At 38.9% G+C, this 22,705-nt stretch overlaps 1 protein-coding gene across 1 annotated transcript in view; it reads right to left on the reverse strand.

The window, feature by feature from the left end:
* Positions 1 to 13,692, reverse strand: part of LOC114153367 (neuronal migration protein doublecortin) — a 29,915-nt gene extending 16,223 nt beyond the window's left edge. The window contains exons 1-3 of the mRNA XM_028031880.1: positions 13,495 to 13,692; positions 7,176 to 7,590; positions 2,806 to 3,146 (exon numbers count right to left, since the gene is read on the reverse strand). Coding sequence (XP_027887681.1) covers positions 2,806 to 3,146; positions 7,176 to 7,539 — 705 coding nt within the window. The 5' untranslated portion in view covers positions 7,540 to 7,590; positions 13,495 to 13,692. The remainder of the gene's footprint in view (positions 1 to 2,805; positions 3,147 to 7,175; positions 7,591 to 13,494) is intronic.
* Positions 13,693 to 22,705: the final 9,013 nt, after the last annotated feature.

The following is a 22,705-nucleotide window of genomic DNA, read 5'->3' on the forward strand; positions in this document are numbered from 1 at the left end:
CTTCATCAATGCTCATATCGCAAATTCAAGCCTCAACCGATGGAATGTATGCAGGTAAACATGATGCGCGTTTTTCCTTCTTCTTTCTTTAAAACGCCAAAGACTCGCATTGATGGCAAAGCTCTCCCACCCGCTGCAGGATGTGGGATCCGACAGACCGGTCCACACCAGCTGGGCTCTCTTTGTGCCTGGGATGTGGTCTCCTAGCAACCAAACGAAGGGGAGGAAGAAAAAAAAAAAAAAAAGAGGAGGATCGGCGCAGAGTTAGGGAGGGGTGAGCTCTCCACCATATCACCTTCACCACAGCAGCTGCAGTGTGGCTCTGCAGACAAAAGACGCAAAACATTCCTTCATTTCTGTACCTGCCGAAGACGAATCCTGAAGTCAAGCGAAATATCAACTGGGAGTCGACAACGTGACATCATAATCAATACGCTTAATTCAATGTGGCATCACATTATCAAAAATGCATGACCAAGAATTACCATCAAATGACAGGAAGTAATTAGAATCTCCTAGAAAGCCACTGCAAGGCCTCATGCAGCCAGACTGCACCCCTGGGAGAAAGCATTAAAATCAAATCCCTCCCATCTATCATTTCCCAACGCCTGCTCTCCTCCCGAACACGTGTTTCTGGCTTTAGTTCAAAAGGAAGGAGGAAAAAGGACAGCAGCGCAACAACCAAATCGTAACCTAACCTAAAGTAAAGCTGCAGAAGATCGTGTAGCTGCAACAGAGTAGCAGATGTTCACATCCACCTCATCTCTGTCTCAGCTCATTTGTAGAAATTCACAGCAGTCTGGAGAACATGTGATTCATCTAGTTAATCCTACAACAAAGATTTAATGTAAAAGTGGGAAATAAATACATTTATGAGACATTCTGCTACTGTTCCCTAGTTCACATAGAAACAGTAAGACCAACTTTTTGACTATTTCTAGCTTCTAAATTATGGCGTAATTATACTTATAACAGGAGCATCTAGTTTATATATTCAGGAATTAGACAGATTTAGAATCCAAAGAGACTTATCTATTAGCTTATCTAGAGAAACTGCTCATGACTTTAGAGCAACATTATCAGAACAAGAATCCACAGAAACCCCTACTGGTTTATAAATTACAGACTACTTATTCTTAAACATGGGGTAATACTTTTTTATTATTATTGTTTTCTTCTTTTGCTCCTTCCTTTGGTTTGTTATTTTGGTTTATTTCCTTCTAAAGCACTTTAAATTGCCTTGTTGCTGAAAATGTGCAACATAAATAAAATTACCTAACCTTACAATTTCCCTCACATCCACTTTACTTGATGAGTGCAACATCTCGAAGGACTTTCCACAACCTTCAGCCGGATCTGGTTAAAACTGTTGGGAAAATCTGATCCGCATTTTGTTTCTGGCAACTTCAAGCACATAAACATTCAGCAGATTAAACACCACACAAGAAACTGCAGCATTATTATTCAATAAGGGTGTAGTTGCCATCTCAGTCTCACAATCACAACAAAACACATAAATACATTCAGAAACTGTGCACTTGCCAATATTTTTCATATTTTAGTAAAAACCAGAACAGAATTAGTTTTTTTATTAATGTAACCATTATTCTGATGCTTCTGATTTATCAAACGACACATTTGAACTTTTAGCTTAACCTGAAAATATAAACCATCATTTTCCATCTTTGAATGCCTGAAGTTTTCTGCAGCCTCAGTGTTGTCCTGCGTTTCACTTTAGTTGCTTTCCCCATCAACTCTCACCAGCTTTGTCAATTTAGTGATCATTCATTAAACTGTGGGATATTCAAAGCTTCTCAGATCTGCCCCCCGACCTTTTCGCTGTGTTCCTCAGTCCTCATGATGCCGCTTGTTCTCCAAGGTTGGTTTTATTAAACTACACACCAGTGAAATATTGTTTCCAGTTGAGCGGCTTTTGAAAACAAACAGAAGTATGAAATGCTGAGCTATTACTTAAACCCCCATTAAAACAGTGAAGCTTGTGGCTGTAATGTGACAAAATGTTAAAAAGTTCACAGTACATGAGCACTTTATGCAAGACCCTTTAACTACAAAAGGTTAGCCCGGACCCTCTCTCCTTACTTCCTTTCAGTAGATCAGCATGTACATTTCCATGCACACACACATATATATATATATATATAGAAAGGGACAGTGGGGACAATATGATAAAACAACAATGAAAGGCTTGATCTTTTGTATGCTGCTGCTGTGGGAAGATGACAGAACACCCCAGGACTTTCAATGACAGATGGCCTAAAATGTAACTATAACAAAAGACCTGTTGATGTCCTGAACCACAAGACAGGAGAGGAACCTGCTAGAAACCAAAAGTCAGAACAAAGGCTGCAGACAATGGGATGTAAAGCACACAAAGGTTGCTCTCATCGCCACTCTGCATTCTCACGTAGTCACCGCGTCAATATTGACCGAGGTTATGAGCAAACAGTCTGCCCGTCCTATGAAGCCCTTTAATCTCTACACCTGTCTGCGCATGGCTGAATGCAGGTGAATGAAAGGTAAACTGTCCCCAGCTCTGACCACACATTGCCCTTTGTTTACATACCGCACCACAGCAGCTCTGTTCCTCATCGTTCCGTAGGAAATCTAAACAAATGCATTCTGACAAACGCCTCTGCAGATTCTCACATTTGAATTTTAGGAGGCGGCAGTTTTGCCCCCCACTTTAATTTCACTTTCCAGTCAGCTAAGATTTTCAGGGAAAAGGGCATGACGCAAACTATTTTTCTGAATAAGCAAGCCGCCCCTGCTGCAGGTGTGACGCACCTGCTTGCCATCGAGCGTGTAGATCCTCTTGACCACTCCGCTTTCGAGCTTGATGGCCTCCGTGATGTCGGTCAGCACCTGCTCGAAGGAGTGCGCGGTCTTCTTGTTGAGGAGGACGCGGACGGCTTTGCGGGGCTTCACGCCGCTGCGCATCACCGTGACCAGCTTTGGCCGGACAAAGTCTTTGCCCTCTCTGGGATCTCCGGCGGCCTTGGCGGCCAGGGACTGCATGTTCTTCTGGCTGGCTGAGGCCTTGACGTTCACAGACCAGTTGGGATTGACGTTCTTTGTGTAATCGACTTTCTTGTAGAAGTTCTCGGATGCACAAACATAGCTTTCCCCTGGGGACGGAAAGGAGAATTGGGTTAGTGTATTGAGGCTTGCTCAGCTATTTGACACCCGAGAATCGCAGAGAGCCAATACGCCATCCAGGAGAGACCCAGACCAGCTGGAGGATTTACATCATTTAATAAATCTGCGTCTACTTCATTTTAAAGAAACCTTTTTTTTTTATTGTAGATGAGGGTTTCCTTTTTCAGTCCTTAACTGTGTTGATTTCTATTCTGATTCCAAAGTAATGACAAGGCACCAATAGGAGTTTCATGATTAGTCATCACAAAACTCATACTGGCGCATCAACTTTTAAGGCAATAGTCCTAATTCCTTAGTCGTCCTCAAAGCCAAATCCTTGAGATAAAAACAAAAGGCAGTTTTGCACAGTAAGAATGTTATATATGAACACCCAAATGAAAAATCAGTAAAAAGCCTTTAAAAAATCTTTTCCAGTAGCATAATCTTGCACAGAAAAAAAAAGAAAATACAAAATCGTTGTCCTTCATAAATTTAATCTGTAAGCTCCAAGCACACGTTTTAAAAACGTTTTTACTCTTAACTTTAGTCACTTTTTTAAATTTATACTTTCTTTTTCTAGGAACTTTTCAATATTAATCCTATTTAGTGTATCAACGTGACATGATGAGACAGATGGCCATTACTGTAGACACTCTAATGGAGAAAGGTAAAAAGTACATCGCCCTAACTACAGGGGATGTACTTAGGGGTACTTACTCCAGTAAGTATTTACTTACACCAATATGTATTTACTTACTTCAGTAAGTATTTTTGAATACTTACTGGAGAAGCATTAAACATTCCCTGACTACTTCATTAAAACAAATCTTTTAGATTTTTATTCCACCACTGGATAGCTGTAGTCGAGTTAAAAGATTAAATATATTTCTAATATTTTCAGTTGTTGTTGCTAAGTGTGGATTTATTTTAAGGGATTTACAAATAAATACCACAGAGACTGTGTGTTCATGAATTATATTTTAAAGCAGGAAGTTCTATACCCAAAACAATTTAATTCCTGATTTTCTTTAAATTTTTTCTTTTAAAGGAAAGGCTTATATTTAATACAATTTGATTATCCTGATATATTGGCATTTTTTTATCAGATGAAGGCTTCAGTTCCCTACACTAGCTTTCTTTATATGCATTCCTCTTTGTAGGTGAACGAATGTGAAACTCTCCCACAGCTTTACTGTACTACTGGTTTCCATTTTGTTACGCTTTGAACACTCTGCTCTGTACCACTTTTATTTCATCTCTCCTCATAGGAAGAGACTCCACCCAAATCTAAACAAATGTGCAGTACCTGATACCTCAGCAGCTTGAAATATAATACATTTTCCATATGCATATTTGGCTCACCTAAATTCAGATTTGTAGCAACACGACAAACGATTTCCTGCTTCCTGCTTGGACTTCATTTACAGAAACTTTGGAAGTCGATATTCATCTTTTCTGAAATAACTTATTAGGTTTCAAGTTTTGATGTTTTTAGCAACTTAAGAAAGGATTTGTTTGAGACTTCAATTGCACCTGCAATTCACAGCAACTACTAAAAACTTGTTTTAGTTGGCAAAATCTCCCTTTTGGAGCCATTGGCCCTCGCTGTGCATGTGTAATACTTTTGGAGCCAAATATAGACCACAGGTCAGATTATACAGCTAGTTACTGGCCGGGATGTAAATAAAAACCTGCTTTCTGCATTCATACTTTCAAAACTGGAATCATCTCATTGTTGAATTTGATCCTGTTCAGTGCAGTGAGGTTGAAATGTGAGATCTGGCATAAATGAGAGCTTTTTGGAGTCTTGATTATATCAAATAACCTAAACTACCAGCTGCTGACTGTTATAGACATGCTTTCTGATCATTCATCCGTCACTAGAAAAAGAAAAAGCAAGTCAGTATTGCAAAAATACATCGTAGAAAACAAGCAGAGTTATAAAGGTCGTCTCATGCAAACACTCAGCAGATTCACCGCTCAACCCAACAGTGAAAGTGCAACACAAAAATATTCAGACTCACTAAAAATGCCATCAGTGAATGAATGCTTTGCCATTTCATAATCAGTGGGAACATATTAAAAACCATTCAGAAAGGAAACTATTTTTCATGTCAAATTATGTCAGTGGTTCTCTAAAGAGAGCAAAACTTTCAGCAGAAAACAGAAAGGCTAAAGGCATTGTAGCAAAGTTGCTCTATTTTACCTTTATGAGCTCTCAATTTGTCTTGTAATATCTTGGATTTGGATTTATTAGCAGCCTGACTGAAATCTCAAGAGTTAAACCGAGGATCAGTGAACTCAGGATGCAGTTTTAGTAATGCTACCAGTGCATACACTGCCAGTATAAGCTAGCAAAGTAAGTCTAAAATGTGCCCTCCATGATAATGTTGCCTCTCCAAATAATCTCTCACACTGTGTGGCAATAACTGCGCTGCTAATGTAAATAATAAAAAACACTTGAATGCTGTCCTTATGTTTTATTATAGCTCTAAAGAAGAAAAGCCAAGATTAACTGGTCAAAGTAAAAAAAAACACACACCCACAAATTTCTTATCACAACATCACCACAGAAATCCAGAAGTGCACACAAATCATTTGGTTTAATCACACAAATTTCAAGCAAGCAGCACTTAATGATCAGATGGGTCTTTTTTTTTTTTTCTTACTCTCCCGTCTGGTATCTTTACGCAAAAAAAATTCAGTAGGACAATGACACAGGAAAAAAAGAGAAACCATAAGGAAGCAATTAGCTTATATGTGGGGAAACTCAAGCTAAGACAAAGGGCAGAAAACTAGATTACTCTGTGCAGAGGAGGCTGAGTAATTAATTATATCCTACAAAGAGGAAGCACAATGAAATGGCCCCTCCAGCCGACACGCTGCAGACGAGCCACGCATGCAGCAAACTATAAGCTGCTCACAACACAACCATCTCGATTTGAATAAATTAAACCCGCACATCAAATTCAGTCCTACGCTCCTACTTTTAGAAAAGTCACACAATGTAACATATAAAACATATTAGAAATAAAATCAGCTTCTTCTTAAAAAGAATAAACATAATTCAATTAAACCGATGAAAAAGTGGTAATGGTATTGACCACCATCATATGCCACCAGGCAAGACCAAATGCTCTGCATGACCAGGCAGAGAAATGTTAAAAGGAGCAGAGACAAATCTGTGTCTGGCAGCCGATGCTGCTGGAGTTATATTTGTTTATGCTCATCTGCAAAGCAGTCAGACTCCAGTCAGCAGTTTCATTGTTAAAGAATCTGCGAGTCACCAACACGGCTACATTCGAACTGATGTCAGAGACCACAAGAATGCAAGCCTTTAGATTTAAAGTCCAGAACGGACGGAAAAGACGTCTAATATTCGTCACTACACATTTCTTGGCATCTCACCTTGCAGAAGCATTTGGCTGGAAATGTATTTAAAGTTGTTTCAATGTAGTAGAAAGTCATATAAAAAACAAACCTAATATTTGTGAAGCAGAAATGGATGCATTATTTTTTTCTAAGTTTTTAAAAAGTAAACATCTGGGTGATTTTTTTTGCCCCTTTTCTTTCCAAAATAGCTCAAACTCAAATAATATCTGAACAGCAGGTCACACCAATTTGATTTTCTTCTGGACTTTGCTTTGACTAGTCCATTCTAACACACAAAGTTGTTGTGGGCCCTCTCTCATGTCTTTCATGCTCTTGACAGGTTTTCTTTCAGTTCTGCCCTGTATGTAGCTCCATCCTTGCTCCAGTCAACTCTCACCAGCTTTCCTGTCCCACATCCTTTTTCTATGGTCATACCCTTCTTTGTGAAATTCAAAAAAAGTAAAAGGAGACCATACACTACAGTGCATTACGCAATTAAATCAGCTAAAAATCATAAAATCTCCCCTCTGAAATTGGATTTTAATTTGCTGGTACAACACAACATGCTGCTGGGTACCAAGCTACAACCAAAACAGACAAAGTGATATAAATTTCTTATTGCACGATTAAGCGAAGAATAAACGTACCTTCCTCCAGCTCATCCAGAGACGCGATCTTGCGTGATCCGTCAATGGTGAAGATGAAACGAACCCCCTGCGGCAAATTGATGTGGTCAGAGAGGGAGCGTGTAAGGTCGGCCAGAAGAGAATCGAAGGTGCGAAACCGGTCGTTGGCCACGGCGTACACAATGCCCTTGAAGTATCTGTCCCCGTTGCGGTAGAAGCGCACTTTCTTGGCCTTCTTCTCGTTGGTGAGAGCCTGCAGGGTGCGTGTGCGGTAGAAGCTGCAGTGGGCGCTGTGCGTGGGGCTGGGCAGTCCGTTCATCCTTCCACTCCGCGGGTTGCGGGACGTCTTGTCCCTCTCGTCAAAATGCCCGAAGTCCAGCTCCATGATGGCGGCGGTGGTCGTGGATGATGTGATGTTGGGGAAAAAAAATCAGTCCTGGAGACCCGAAGACAACAAATTATCTCAATGAGATCCATTCACCCTGTTGCAATAGAATATTGTTGGTTTCTTAATCACTGCGGGCATTTATAAAGGGCTGGTCTAGATCATTAATCTTGAACCAGGAGCAAATAGGTTTCATGTACAAAAAGCAGAGAACGAAAGTCCTGCCAGTAACTCAACCAAACCACTTCAAAAAGATAATGTGGTTGGATTGTTTCCTGTTCGCATGATTAACTTTAAATGGTTCTTGTGGCTTCGTCTTACATTTGATGGCAGCAAAAAGTCAATAAAAAGCTACGAGGATGGACATGAATTTCTGAAATGACTCCTAGTATAAAGATTCTTCTATGACAAAGTCTTCAAGAAAGACAAGAATGTCATCTTAAGAAAAACTGTGGCACAGTGGAAGAGTACGTTTTTTTACTTACACCAAACTAACAAAATAAAAAGATTAATCTGAGGGAATAAATCAGATTACAAACTGGAACAATGCTGTCAACATTCATACTGAGAGATGAAGACTATTTGATATTTCAGTGTTTAAAATTAAACAAAAAGACAAATCATTTAAAGCACAGGTGTCAAACTCCAGTCCTCGAGGGCCGCTGTCCTGCAGTTTTTAGATGTGCCACAGGTACAAAACACTGGAATGAAATGGTTTAATTACCTCCTCCTTGTGTAGATCAGTTCTCCCAGCCTTGCTAATGACCTAATTATTCTGTTCAGGTGTGGTGCAGCAGAGGCACATCTAAACGTTGCAGGACACCGGCCCTCGAGGACTGGAGTTTGACGCCCCTGATTTAAAGGAAACCATTTTCTATTACATCAATTCATGTCTGCAGTCCATTAAGAGAGACATATTCCATCTGATAACAGGAAGGCTGAACAGAGAACAGCAAAGTTGATTTATTTTAACCTTTTGATTTCCAAACTCTGCCATGAAACATCGTGGATTTAGAAATGTTTCATAGTAGGGAAAACACACCGACACCAACGATTCAGCTGTTAGCTGAGCTGACCTAGCTGCCAAAGTAAAATGCTAAAAAACACCATTTTAAATGTCAATTCTAAACCTTTTGCAATTGTTTTTGAAAAAATAGACCCCCCAACACAACATCATTGATAACTATAAACAGCAAGGATAGAAAAACACATTTGTGTCTCGCTCACATCTTCTTGTACCTCTTAAACTGAAGACAAAAACAAATGCATTAAAAAAATACAAACACTATGGTCCTGAATTGGGCCCCAAAATCCTGACTGGTGCATTTTCAGCTTTGTGAGCTTTTGGATCACCTTTAGGCCTCACACATTTCAACAAAGTCTTATCTGCAAAATTAACTTTGTGGTGAAAAACTCTTTGTGTTAAAACAGGCCAGCATATTCTTTTCATCAACTGAAAACATTTGCTAAATCATAAAATGTAAAAACAACCAGTAGTTGTTTTTTTTTCCCTGACACTTAATGTTAAAGAACCTTTTATGACCTTCAGCTCCCCCTGCAGATTCATTGCTGTCATTAATTTTCAAATGAGCTGACATTTTTACAGAAGACCGTAAAATGTGATGCATCACACTCCGAGTACATTTATTTAAATTTAACACAGGCTGAGTTCCACTGATTTATATTAAAGTGTTTGATGCCAGAACAATAAATATGAAACATAACTTCATATTATGTTTCATATTAAATGACAAACACCTTTATCCAAATAAATGTCTCACTCAAGCAAAGATCATATGATAAAGATGATTAAAAAAAACTATAATTAATGAAAACATTTACAGATCATAACAGGTTGTCTGTTTTATCGAAGCCTCCTGTCTGTGGAGCTTTTGGCATTTTTTGCCAACTACACCTGTGTTTTATATAACCTTTCTAACTGGGCATACAAGCATTAAAATGAAGAATTTTGTGGTTGAACCAAGCAAAATGAGCATAAAGTAAATTTTAGACATGTAGCTTAAAATTGCATCTTACTTTTAGGCTTGCCATGTCAGCTTTTTCCACAAAGACCAGAAAATATTCAGTATTGGATAGATTCTGTGAGGATGGCAATGTTATGGTAGGCTGTGTCATCTCCCCCCCCAGATGATAGCATTACTTATCTTAAGGGTTTTTGTTTTGCATGTTTTAGATGTGTCTTCCTGATATGCAGTAAATAACTGAAATATTTTCTCTCCTTCAATGACAGCAATTCAAGTTCATCATGCCAAAAACTGACAATGAGAAACATCAAAATATAAACAGCAAGATGCAAAGTATACTCTACAGAGTCACAGACTTTCATTATTTAGAACATTATTTTTATTTGAAACTATGATCCTATAAATCTGGGCATCCAATCCTACTGCTAAACAAACCCTGTACACATCAGTCATTGATCATAGTGATCATGCTTTGTTCCGACTGGTAGAACAAGCGTCAGTTGAAGTGGTGAGAGCCCGTCCTGTCTGAGGCTTAGATTGGCTCCACTGTGGGCACACATTTCTGCAGAACCCTTTAAATCAAGCGTGGACACGCAGGGAATCACCTGAAACTGATCGTCAATGACCAGGACATCCCAATCCGCCTCTCACTGCTCAAATCTGCTAAAAATTTCAACAGAAATTACAACCATCAGACTTATAATAAATACGCACAAAAAAGGAATGTTTAGGGGAACAAAATCCAGAAAGTACTTCTTTTGAGGGTTTCTAAACTGCTAAAATGTGATTTTAACAAGATATGAGCACCAATTCAGTGTTTGCCTCCTTTTAAGACACCCACTTAGATGGATGTTGCATATCAGTTACGGCTCAGCACACACACACACACGCTTGCGCGCATCCCCCCCCCACACACACACTTGGAATCTCCAAGCAGTATTAAATATTTAAGAGAACAAACTGTGGCATTAAGAGATTTTTCTTTGCACCACTATGCTACATGAGCTGAGTCATAAAAAGCCAGAGCTAACTCTCTTAAGAACCTGTAACACCTGTTCAAGCAGTAAAACAATAATCCCCGTGTGCGGTCCGCAGCAGCCAGGGGAAGCCTTTCTAAAATGAAGTCTCTCAATGTGAAACTCCTACCTGATTACTGGAGGAAAATCCAAACAAAAACAGTAACTTCTTATTCGAATTCACATGCTTAAATGATCAAACAATGGTACACACCCATTAAACACCCACAGCCCCCCTCTTACCACCACATAAAGGAGGAAGTTAGCTGTGCAAAGATGAACGAAGCGCTTCACCGATTTCATCTGCATCTGTTAACTTTCTTTTTAAAACCTTTAAGCCAGGATTAACTTTAGAAACGCAATCTCTCATGCATCTCTTACAGGTCATTATGGCCCAACAGAACCTGACAGGAAGCAATATGAAGTAAAAAAAACAATGGTTTTTGTTAACTTTAATATGTTGTCTTCGCTGATCCAAAACACCAAACACTCAGTTTTGCATGCAAGTGGATCGGTATTTTGAATAAAGATGAAAGATTTAAAATGTGTTTTTTTTTTCTTTTTAGGTACCTGTTTGTTTCAGAGCTGTGTTTTTCCAGATGAGCAAGTCAAAACTAAACATGAAACATTCTAGAGCTTTAGTCCATGTTCCTTCTTTTCACATTAAATTAAACGCAGACGTGTCTTTGCTATTCTAAACATGATCACACTTTAAAAAAAAAATTTAATTTTACTAATTTGTTCTTTTCTAAATCTTAATTTTTTGTTGACAAATACTAAAGCAAAGAGAAGCATTAGCCATAACCAAAGCAGACAAAAGGTTCAATAAGGACAGAAAGGCTGCTTGGGGCCTCCAGGCCAGCAGGGGGCCCTGTGAGCCTGTGACTTCATCCACAGAATGCATAAACTGTAAAACTTCAATTTTGTAATCATATTTGTCAAGACAAAACCCAATGCTAGACACGTATAATCCTTTTAAATGGGCTTTTATCATGCTTATAATTTTGAAACATTTTCGAATTTGTTACAGTCATTTGCTGATCATCTCTACCTCAGAAAGATCATTTTACAAAGAACAATTTTAAGACTGATGGAAGATTTATTTTTGAAAACAGAATTTTAAATTTTTTAATTTTTCAATCTGTCTACTTTAAAAATATTGTAACTATTGTCATTGATTTCACACTTTGTAAAGTTAAACTTGAACAGTGTAACTTATAAAAGTGCACTGTACTAGAAAGCACTAAATAAAAGAGATGATTGACATGACTAAAGATAAAAAAATAAAAAATTTGCCACTAAATGAATAGCAAAATTTGGAGATATAAAAAATATCTCCATCCATCCATTTTCTTACACCCTTGTCCCTTAGAGGGGTCTGGAGGTGCTGGTGTCTATCTCCATCTAACGTTCCAGGTGAGAGGCAGGGTCACCCTGGACAGGTTACCAGTCTGTCGCATGGAAACGCAGAGACAGACAGGACACACAACCATGCATACACACACTCACACCTAATTTAGAGAGACCAATTAACCTAACAGTCATGTTTTTGGACTGTGGGAGGAAGCCGGAGAACCCGGAGAGAACCCACGCATGCACAGGGAGAACATGCAAACTCCATGCAGAAAGACCCCAGGCCAGGAATCAAATCCAGGACCTTCTTGCTGCAAGGCAACAGCTCTACCAACTGCACCACAAAAAAATATAGAAATAATTTTTTGGCTTTAATTATTTGGTTTAAATTCTGAACAATACCAACCCAAATGTTAGATGTTAGAAAAGCTATTCCCAAAAACCACATGAGGTGCAACAGGGGCTCCATGTCAAATTCTGCTCAGGGTCCTAAATAATCTTTTGCCGGCTCTGACTGTAATCCATCTCCGTTTAACACCTCAGCACTACTCGGACTTTCAGATGAACAAATGCAGTCACCATGTGGCAGGGCCGCACCAGTCATGCTAACCACATGGCTGACTTGCTGACTAGCGTCTTTTATGACAGGACCGCGGTGACAGGGGTGGGACCTCTGGGGAAGGGGATGCTCCTCAGCTGACAAAGGCCAGGTTTCGGGGCCATCTGCTGCACTAATAGGCAGGGCCAACAGTGACCCTTCCCTAGTGGAGACTCAACCAGGACAGGCCATTGTCTGAAGGAGGGAGCCTGGCTTCAGAGTGACATCACCATCACTGCTGCTGCAGCCGGCTCAGGTTCACTCAGTGCATCCTCCTCTCTCAGAGGAAAGAAAAATCTGATTTTCTTCATCTTAAACTACATGATCACCATTAAAAGACAAATTATTCAATTACACAGTTTAAAGTAAAATAAATCTCCGTGGGGTTTTTTTTTCCTCCCCCTTTTACCAAAATGAAAGCCAGACTCGCCATCATCATCAGCAGCAGCAGCACTGCAGTAACACTGCAGGGTGTCATTGATATTTTTGGCTGGTTCTGTGTTCCTGGCTGAACCACCCACACAACACCCAATGACCACACACACACACACACACACACACACACACACACACACACACACACACACACACACGCACACACACGCGTTTACCCAAATAATCCACTGGCTTTTCTCCAAAGAAGCTCATTTCCAAAACTAATCTACAACTGAGATTATTTTTAAACGCAAAGCGGGAATAAAGAGAAAAGTTTCTGGTCTCATGTATGATGAATGAGCCCGGCCACATGGCAGAGAACCGCAGTTTTGAAAATGAGAGTTTCTCCCCGGCTGGATGAAGAGGGGGCTGGGTGTGCGCACACCTACTCAAATCCACCTGCTCCGAGGCGAAGCCGAAAGTCACCTACTCCAAACACACTCCACTGCAATGACACCTCAACTTGTCCCAGTCAAAGTAAAAAAAAAAAAAAAAACATCCCCATTTAACATTTTCTCATTCAGTAAATCAGAGCATCATAATCCCCAGCAGCCGGTGGCGGACTCACCTGCGTCGCAGCTGGAGTGAAGGAAGGAAGGAAGGAAGGAAAGAAGGAAGGGTGCGTGAGTGTGTGTGAGAGGGAGGGGAGCTGGATGTGAGGGTGTTGCGAGTCGATGCGCAGGATAGCGGCACGCCGTCTCTCCGCTTGCCTTTGTCTGCTTCAGTCTGAGAGCCGAGCCCCGCTGCCCGCCTCTACGGAGCAGCCACTGGGTCCTAAAGAGCTGCGGAGCCGCCCACCGTGGAAATAAAGGTGCGACTGAGCGTGGGCTGGAGTGGGTGGAGCTGAGATTAGGGGTCACTCAAGGTGTAGTCAGTCTGACCAGGAAAGACCTGCATGGATTAGAGGTTTTGTACAGTTCTGGTTGGGAGATAAAAGTGGCTTTTATGCACAATCTGTGTTAAGCCTGAGTAACATTTCGCAGGATTTCTTTTTCTTTCTTGGTTTTTTTAATTTATAGTTGCAGGAAAAATAATTATTAGTTTGTAAAAAATAATTTTCAAATTGTTTCCCACTCACATGGTGGATAAAAAAAATATTTGCAGCCCGAAATTATTCCTGCAACTGGCAGATTTAGATTTGACATTATGTTTTTTATTGTTATTTAGACCAATAAGTTTGTTTCTCATAGTAAATGAGATATTAGCTTTCAAAATAAACTAAAGGAGTGTAAATGGGAGCAGGTCTTAGCGTTTTTTTAAAATCTAAATTTTATTCTAAAATGCCAGCTCATTAATTATTCATGTCCTTCTCCCACTCAGAAAATTATGTGTCTGATTACTTTAAACACATCCCTGCCAGGAGTATGAATAATTTGGGCCATAAGTGTACAAAGTTATAAAATGATAATTGTGGTTCACATGTTTTACCATTTTCTAATGTTCAGAGTAATAAAAAAAAGTCTCTCTGATCTTTAACAACATTTCTACAGAATCAACAAAAATGTTGTTTTTATCAATAGATAAATAAAGAGCTGTCAGTACAACTAGAAAAATGAAAAATAAGGCTCATACACTTAAACATGTTCTTTCTACATGATCCTGCCACTTCCATATTTCCTAGTTAGGAAGATTTGCAGGAGTTCCCTTTTTTCTCCAAACATAAAAATGATCATTAGGGCCAAAAACTTGTATTTAGTTTCTCCAACTCCCAGAACATGTCCACCAAAAGCGAAGGCGTTTCTGAGTGCATTTTCAATCCCTAATGTGGTTTTTAATTTTGGTCTTGGAGTGAAGCTTCTTCATTGTTCATGTTGGTACAGAACTGGTTTCACTTTGGGTTGTGGCACATTTTCACCAGCCTCAATCAGCCGGATCTTTAAGGGCTCTTGCTCTTGTTTTGAAGTGAATATGCACATTTTACATCCAAACATTTGTCTCGCATTCCAACATTGAACAAATAGAAATAATCTTGGTAATCGCATCTGACCTAATAAGGACAGATTCTGTCTTATTTTAAGTCAGACAGTGAGAAAAAGATATTTCTATACAGAATATCTTAAAACATCTTTTGTTAAATAAAAGCTCCACCAACCAGCCTTAAAAAACATTAAAATATTCTGTAACTCACTCAACTGAACTACTCGAAAACTGAGAGTCATATCCTAAGCAAAAATACATTTGCTACACCTGAAAAAGTTACTTTTGAAATACTTTCAAGAATCATAATGCAGATTCATGGTATGCAGTTTTGTTATTTAAAAAAAGTTAAAATGTAATCAGTGATGCATGATGTCCACTTCACTTTAATGATCACATGGATCAAGTGACACACTAAAGTCAAATCAAGTGACTAATATGTCGGCCTATCACAATAAGCAATGAATCAATTAATCAATCAATTACATGATAAATTAAAACAAGCTTAATTTTCATTTGCGAAGTTTACCATTTTTCTATTGTCTCTCTCAAAGACTGGATGACAAAAGTCTCAACAAAAGTGTTTTGGGCTCGACTAGCTCTTATTTTGAAGGCCAATTTTGTTTACAGAGACTTCATGATTCATTTTATTGGTGGTTTTGTTTATTTATTTTGGATATTTAAAATTTGGACATTTAAATTCTAATGTTAAACGTGATCAAATTTATTGATCTTTGAGAATGTGCTCTTGCATTATTAGACCATTACCATTATATTACTTGGAAACAGTCTAAAACAAAATTTAAAAATTACTGTTAATTGCAATATCTTCTGGGACAATTTATCATCCAGCAAAATTTGTTAGTGTGACAGACCTATTTTTATGCACCTATCAACACCCACACACACATAAATAGCCTTTACGTAGCTGTCCACTGCAGAGACCAGCTAAATCATCGCTTCCTCTTGGATTTCAGATACTGATTTCAAACTAACTCACCAGACTGATGAGAAGCTGTGCGTCCCTTTAAATAAAACCACACATAGATACAGCATTGTCGGAGCTCTTTGTTGGGAGCACATGAAAGCCGGATTACCTCATCACTTGTGCCCATCCCTTTTCTTGTTGCACTAAAGAGCCGTTTCATTCTCACTGGTCCGTATGACTTGTGTCCTCTACCGGTAAAAGCTTCTGAAAGGACCTCAAAGTTGTTCCTGGTACACAGTCTGCCCACTTTCTTATTGTTGCTTTTCACAAAAACATGGGCTCTGTAGTCTGAAAATGTTTCCCATGGCTTCAGCTGGACCTTATTGTGTTCTGCCTTTGGTGAGTTTATGTTTGCTTGCAGAAACAACAAGTATAATGAAATTTTAATGATGGGAAAAGACAACCAGTTCCCCAATCGAAGGGCTGATTGAGAGTTTTTGCATGGCTATATGAAAGAGTTAATACAAAAGACGCATCAAAGTGATATCATGTATAGATGAGGTTATAAAATATCCCCACAAAGGTAACCACATAAAGGGTATTATGCATAACCCACAGCAATTATTGGCATCTCTGATAAAGATGTGTATGAAGCCATAACATAATCAGACACTGAAATTAAAAGTCAACCTTTAATTTCAGGTTATTAAGAAATAATTTCCTGGAAAGACAAAAGAATATGTTATTCTACTAAGGTATAGTTGTGTTGATGTTTATAAGTCAGGCAAACTCTTCTTAGCTAAACCATATCTACATGAAGAATCCTGCTCTGACTTTAATCGCTCAATATCTGGAATAGTGGAAAACATGGACTGAATGCCTTCATCCACTTTGTCTATTCAAAAGCGACGCATAAACGCTGATCGTTGATTGGTCAAGATGGAAGTCCATCCTGAGAAATCGAGCTCAATGGGATAAATTCCAGACAAAGCACAGAAAGGAGATGAGAATCAAGAATTGTGTATGAAGGCTAGATTCATAATCAGCATTCTTTAAAAGCCATTTCAGTCACCAGATCTAAATGTTACTTAAAAACTGGTGGAGTGAGCCGATGGGAAGAGAGAATAAGCAAGAGTCCAGAACAAAATGTGTAAAAAGTCCAATCTGTCTGTGAGCTCCAAACATGTGAAATGTGATAAGACAAGACAAAGTGCTGTGCAAAAACAGCAAAAAGCCAGCGTACCAAAGGTTGGCAGGAAAAGAGGTTTATCACCTGTGAATAAATGTACTTTATGTTCAATGTGAGATCATGTAAGTGAAATTTATTTTAAGGTTTGTTCACCTTTCACCGAGGGTTGCCTGCAACACCGTGAGGAAACAACTTGTTGGGTTAACAGACTCTGACATTGGCCAGAAATAACATGTCAGGTAAAACAACAAAATTGTACGGATTGTAGACATGAAAATACATGTGAGAGAAAGAAATAAAAACCAAAACTGAGTCAGTGGAAAACAGAACTTTATCTAGAAGCATGTTAAATAAAAACATACCCAACTATAGTTTATGAAAAGACTTAAACAAAAGCAAAACAAATTGAATCAAGATAAATAATATTGACAAAACATCATTTATTGTCTTGTTTTCTAAAATTTAAGTGTTTTCTGTTTTGTCCTGTAAATTCTGAATCTAGGTTTCTTTGATATCTTTATGAAAGTTTGATTTGTTTTGCGTGTTTTGCCCCTTCAGGAGTACCGCAAGATATTATGCTGGAATCCCTCTTAGTTGTGTAAAAACAGAGACAGAAAGGAAGAAATGTGAGAGCTGTTTCACCTCAGCTCTGTGTATGTGCTCCACAGGCAGTCACACAGGGGAAGAAAGGTGAGATGTTCGCTTTACAGCTCTTACCTAATATGGGCTGAAATGTGGCAAGAAGTGAGTAACAGTGAGCCAAACAAAGCAAAACAAATGAACTCTTGTGTCAGGAAAGTTATTGCCTAAAAATGATTTGTGGGGCCGAAACAGCACAATGTGAAAACTTGAAGATCCTGAAATTAAAAAAGTGATCTTATTCTGACAAAGATATTTGAGTGAATGAAAAGTAAAGTAAAATTTTTTGAAACTCAAATTAACGTACATAAGGTATGTGGTGTTTTCTGAGTTTTCACTATTGTTTGTGACACAAAATTTCTCAATTTTCAATAACAAGCTATGCTTATTTGCTAAAATTGGTCAAATGTTGCTTTTTCTGAAATCATTTCATGTCATCTTGACGGGTGGACCTAAAGAAAACAAAAAAAAAACACTACTGTAAGTGGGTCTTTCGACTCTCCCAAGCTAAAATCAAAATCCAAATTTTTTCATAAAAATTGATAGCAGTTGCTAATTGAATGTTTTACACATTACCTGTGAGATTTCCTCCACTGGAGAGGTGAGGATTTTTGTCGTTTTGTCGAGAGCCAATCTGATTTGTAAGATGGCAATCCTCATTCGTCATTAATTAACCTTCCTGCTTTAACATGCCTGAGTCCCATGGCTTTAACTTACAGCCCACATGCAGGTCTGAGTTTTAAAGAGTCCACAAAAGAAGCTGACTCTGTTCACAGCAGGCTGGGGCCTCTTTGTCATCGTCTGCTCTCCCCTCAGGCGGGAAAGCTTCACTTTATAACTCAGCTGTTGTCACATTCTGGAGCCTCTCCTTTGCATGTCACACATAGCTCTAATTCACTCTGATCACGGGCTGCTACACGCCTCCCTCTGTGAGCTGAACCCCGACACAAGTTGGGTGAAGCTTATGGGGTTGGAGGCATCATGCGGGAAGAAAGCAGATTTTGTTATTTTGGCTCTCAGCTGGGTGCTGCGTTTCCTGGAGACTCCTGGAAGGGAAAAACCTCCAGAAATTTCCAGAATCTGATCCCATGTTTCCTTGTTGCTCATCAAAGTTTGCTAGGAGGAAACAGACCATCATTTTTATGTAAATGAAAAGCCTGGTGAGTAAATCCTTCTGGCTTCACCGCTGAGTAACATTGAGCTGCTGACTCAGACCAACTCCCCCCAAAAAAGTTTTCCACAGGTTTATCTAGTTGAACATATCATGTGTCAACTGATTCTCTCATCTTTTATGGGATGCCCCAAGGATTAATACTTAGCCCGCTCATTTTTTCCGTGTATGCATTCACGCTTTCCCCACGGTAAAATGACAACGAGGAATAAAGTTGATGCTGATAATGGACAATATTTGTACTTTAATTATATGAATCCAATTATCTCAAGATCTTTACAAATTAAGCAAGTTCAGTTTATATGTAGTTGGTAAGAAGTTATCAAAGAAAACACATTTGGTTGCATAAAGCCCTCAATTTGAGCAGGCATGTGGAGAGGAATCACTTTTAACAGGAGGAAACTTCCAGTTGAACCGAGCCTGGTGTGAGCGGTGATTGCCTGCTGCAAATAAGAGACTCAAAAAACAAGAAGAAGACACAGAAACGCTAAGGTACAAGTTCTTTATGTAACTAAGAAAATCTAAAAAGGTACAGAAGTCACCGCTGCTTCAGCTTTATTTCATTCACAACTGAAACAAAACAGTTTTTAATACCTAAACCCACAACAAATGAAGGTGAGGCTGTAAACAAAGGAAAGCCACTCGAAACCAATCAATGAATCAATAAATAAGTAAAACAGATGCTCAAACAAATGTTTCCTGAATCAATGGGGGAAAAGGATTTTTTTTAAATCGCATCAATTGCTTTTGTCCACTGAGGAAGAATAGAAACAATGAACAATAATAACATTTAATCCGTTAAAATTAGCAATCCAGGTCAACCGTGAACCCAGTTGTCTGACACTAAGACAGAATACAGCCGACATTTTTACTCAGAGAGTTTGACCCTACCAATATCATTTAATGAACACAGGAATTAAAAGTATTGCGGCAGACATCCATGTAACGCTATGGAAGGGCTGCTTGACAGAAGCATTTCGATAGAGAATATAATCCTGTTGGCGATAAGCAAAAGGTCAAAACTAAAGGTCGTTCTATCGTAGCAGCAGAATGACCAACTGAAACAGTAATTTAAACCTGAGTTATCTTTTACTTCTACAGGAAGCAGATCTCAGAGTGCATATTTGAATAAAACGTTTGTGGTCCGTGTCCATGCTCGCCTCTTTGGGGCCAAGCTGCATAAGGTGGGCTGCAGGCGGGATAAGCATAAGTGGTTCACAGCTGGTGTCTGGGGAAACACGAGAGAAGGGTGGGGAGGGCCGGACGGCACGGGGAGGGGCTGTGGTGGATGAACTGAGGGGTGGGGGGAGTTGCAGCCATGGCGACTGATGGAGGAGGAAGTAAACAGATGTCCACAAGCTGGCAGACAGGCCCAAAGTGGCCTTGCCACTGAGAGACAGGTGGACGTCCAGAAACACAGTGGGACTGCAGAGCGACGGCGAAGCCAACATGGATGCCCGTCTACAACAGCAACAGTCGAGTTTCTCATAAACAAATCTGTTGCTGTTTCATTTGGAGCACATAACATAAACAAGATTTAAATTTTTGTTTTGGCGTAGATGAAATTAGAACCCCATCCTCACCGCCAATGCAGATACTTTTGCTCACTGTAAAGGAGCATTTTAAGTAAGTATAGTCATGTTTTTTGTAGTGAAGAAAGAAAAATAAAAGTTTTATTACCACTTGATATTTTTTTACACTTTATGAACCATAAACCTCAGTATTGTATTGGGATAGACAAACACAAAATAGTCCATATGTGAAGTGGAAGCAGACACAAATCTGAAAAATGCAGCAAGTTTTAATATTTTTCTCGCATTGACTCTGAAATCCAGTGCCTCTTATTTTCCTTCAAAATCAATAAATCGAGTCCACATACGTGCAGTTTAATCTGAACATAAATCTATTTCTTATCATGGCGACATTTACTCTCATTTCAAATAAATTGCCAGTCAAAATCTCAACATGACTCTCTTCTCAGACAGGATGCTATGAGAAACTCCTTCATCCCAGCAGCTCTGATTAAAGTTACACCGTTTCTCTTGGGACATAACTTCAGCGTCTTGAGCAAAGTCACAAGTTAGGATTTAAAACTTTCACAAGACCAAATTTAATCCCCTTTAAGCTGCTATTTCTGAGTCCTGGAAGACAAGGAGACACAAAGTCGCCGTCCCTCTGCAAAAAATGTCAACATGACCCTGAGCAAGGCACTTCAAACCCAGCTGCTGTGAGATGTTATGGATAAATGGGGGGGGGAACTCACTATCCATATGTGATGGAAACAAATAATAAATTTAGAGTATAAGATATATAAATTGTTGTGCTCTTGTAACAAGGCAGCCTTTTGCGATTGGATTTTACAGTGAGGATGAAGGGTTGAGGCAGAGTCAGGTGGAAAACAGCAGCAAAATCAATAAAACTTCACAGGTGAAACTGCAGCCTTAAATAGTCCCAGCTGTGACGGACCAAACCACCTTTAATTCACAGGGGAATCTCAATTCATCAATCTCCACCTATTTAATTAAAATACCTTTTACTAAATACAAACATTTCCATTTACTTTTTATAAATATTTTATGTTTTACCCTTACACCATAAGGGTGTCGAGTTTAGTCGAGTTTGCATCCATAGAAGGTTTACCTGTTACACTCCTACTGTGTTATATGGAACAAAATACCTACTGCTATTTTTATTCCCACTCACCCTCACAATCACACAGTTTAAAACGTTGTAGATGTAGCATTTTAATGGGCTTCTGGCACAAGGCTCCGTACACCTCTTTCACGAAATTTCGAGCTGGGACTCCGCCGTCCCCAAAAATACTTTTAAAAGTGCTATACAGTGATTTAAGTAAAAATAGTCCCAGCTCTGAAAATAAAAATAAATAAAACATTGAAAGTGGACTACAATGAACTTATGGTTCTTGACTTGGGAGATATGGCTCACTGCCCAGGGTGGCATATCCTGGTGAGAGGCTATGAAATATTGCATGTCTGTTAAAGCATATTTTTATTTATCTAAATAGACTTATTAATTGAAACACATTCTTGTCCTTGTAGGACATCCAGGACAGGACGCCAGTCCATTAGAGAGACACACAGGACAAACAACCAACCGTAAGATCAATGAATAAAAATGTAGAAATTCAAAGATTCTTGATAAATGATGATTAGTAGTAATTGATTAAATAAAAGGTAAAATGAAACAGTTTAATTTTGTTTAGCAACAACAAATTTAAAAAAATCAAGTTTTTGAAGTGAGTGTAGACTTTTAATTTTTAATAACTAAAACAATTAGCAAAAACAAGCACAACAAAAACAAACTTATGTTTAGATTGTATTAGCACAAGACAAACAACTATTTTAGATGTATGCAGAGTTCATTAACACCAATTTGATATAAAAACAGTAAACTGCTTAAAAAATAATGTCTGATTTATGATACGGTAAGAATTGTGATATGATCTCCGCCTAAACCAAGAGAAAGTGGATTTTTTGTAGAGATATTGTTGATAAACAGTAAAACCTTCCGAGCAAAGTTAATTTAGTTTAGTTTGCATTCATGCCAAAAATAAATGAAGTACCAGACAGAAAATTTACAGTAGAGGAAAATCTATGCACCTTTTCCAGTAAGTGGTTATAATTATGTCTAACATTTATAAAAATGATGGTTAATTGCAAGACAAGTAATAAATCAGGGCAGCAAATCATCCTGAGTTACAGGCAGTTTGAAATACCTTTTTTGTTTCTTTAAGGACGTGCTTTTGTGAAGCCGGACAGCAGCATGGATCCTCATGATTCACTGTTAAGAGACGAGTAGGACGGCGATGTGTTAAAATGTGCCGCCATCATTAAACAAGGCCTTACCGGTTACCATGGAAGCTCATTCACAGGCAGAAAAAAAAAGGCTTCAGAGGCTTATTGTCATTTAATCAG

The sequence above is a fragment of the Xiphophorus couchianus genome, chromosome 11 (assembly GCF_001444195.1).
Source record: "Xiphophorus couchianus chromosome 11, X_couchianus-1.0, whole genome shotgun sequence".
Classification (NCBI taxonomy): domain Eukaryota; kingdom Metazoa; phylum Chordata; class Actinopteri; order Cyprinodontiformes; family Poeciliidae; genus Xiphophorus; species Xiphophorus couchianus.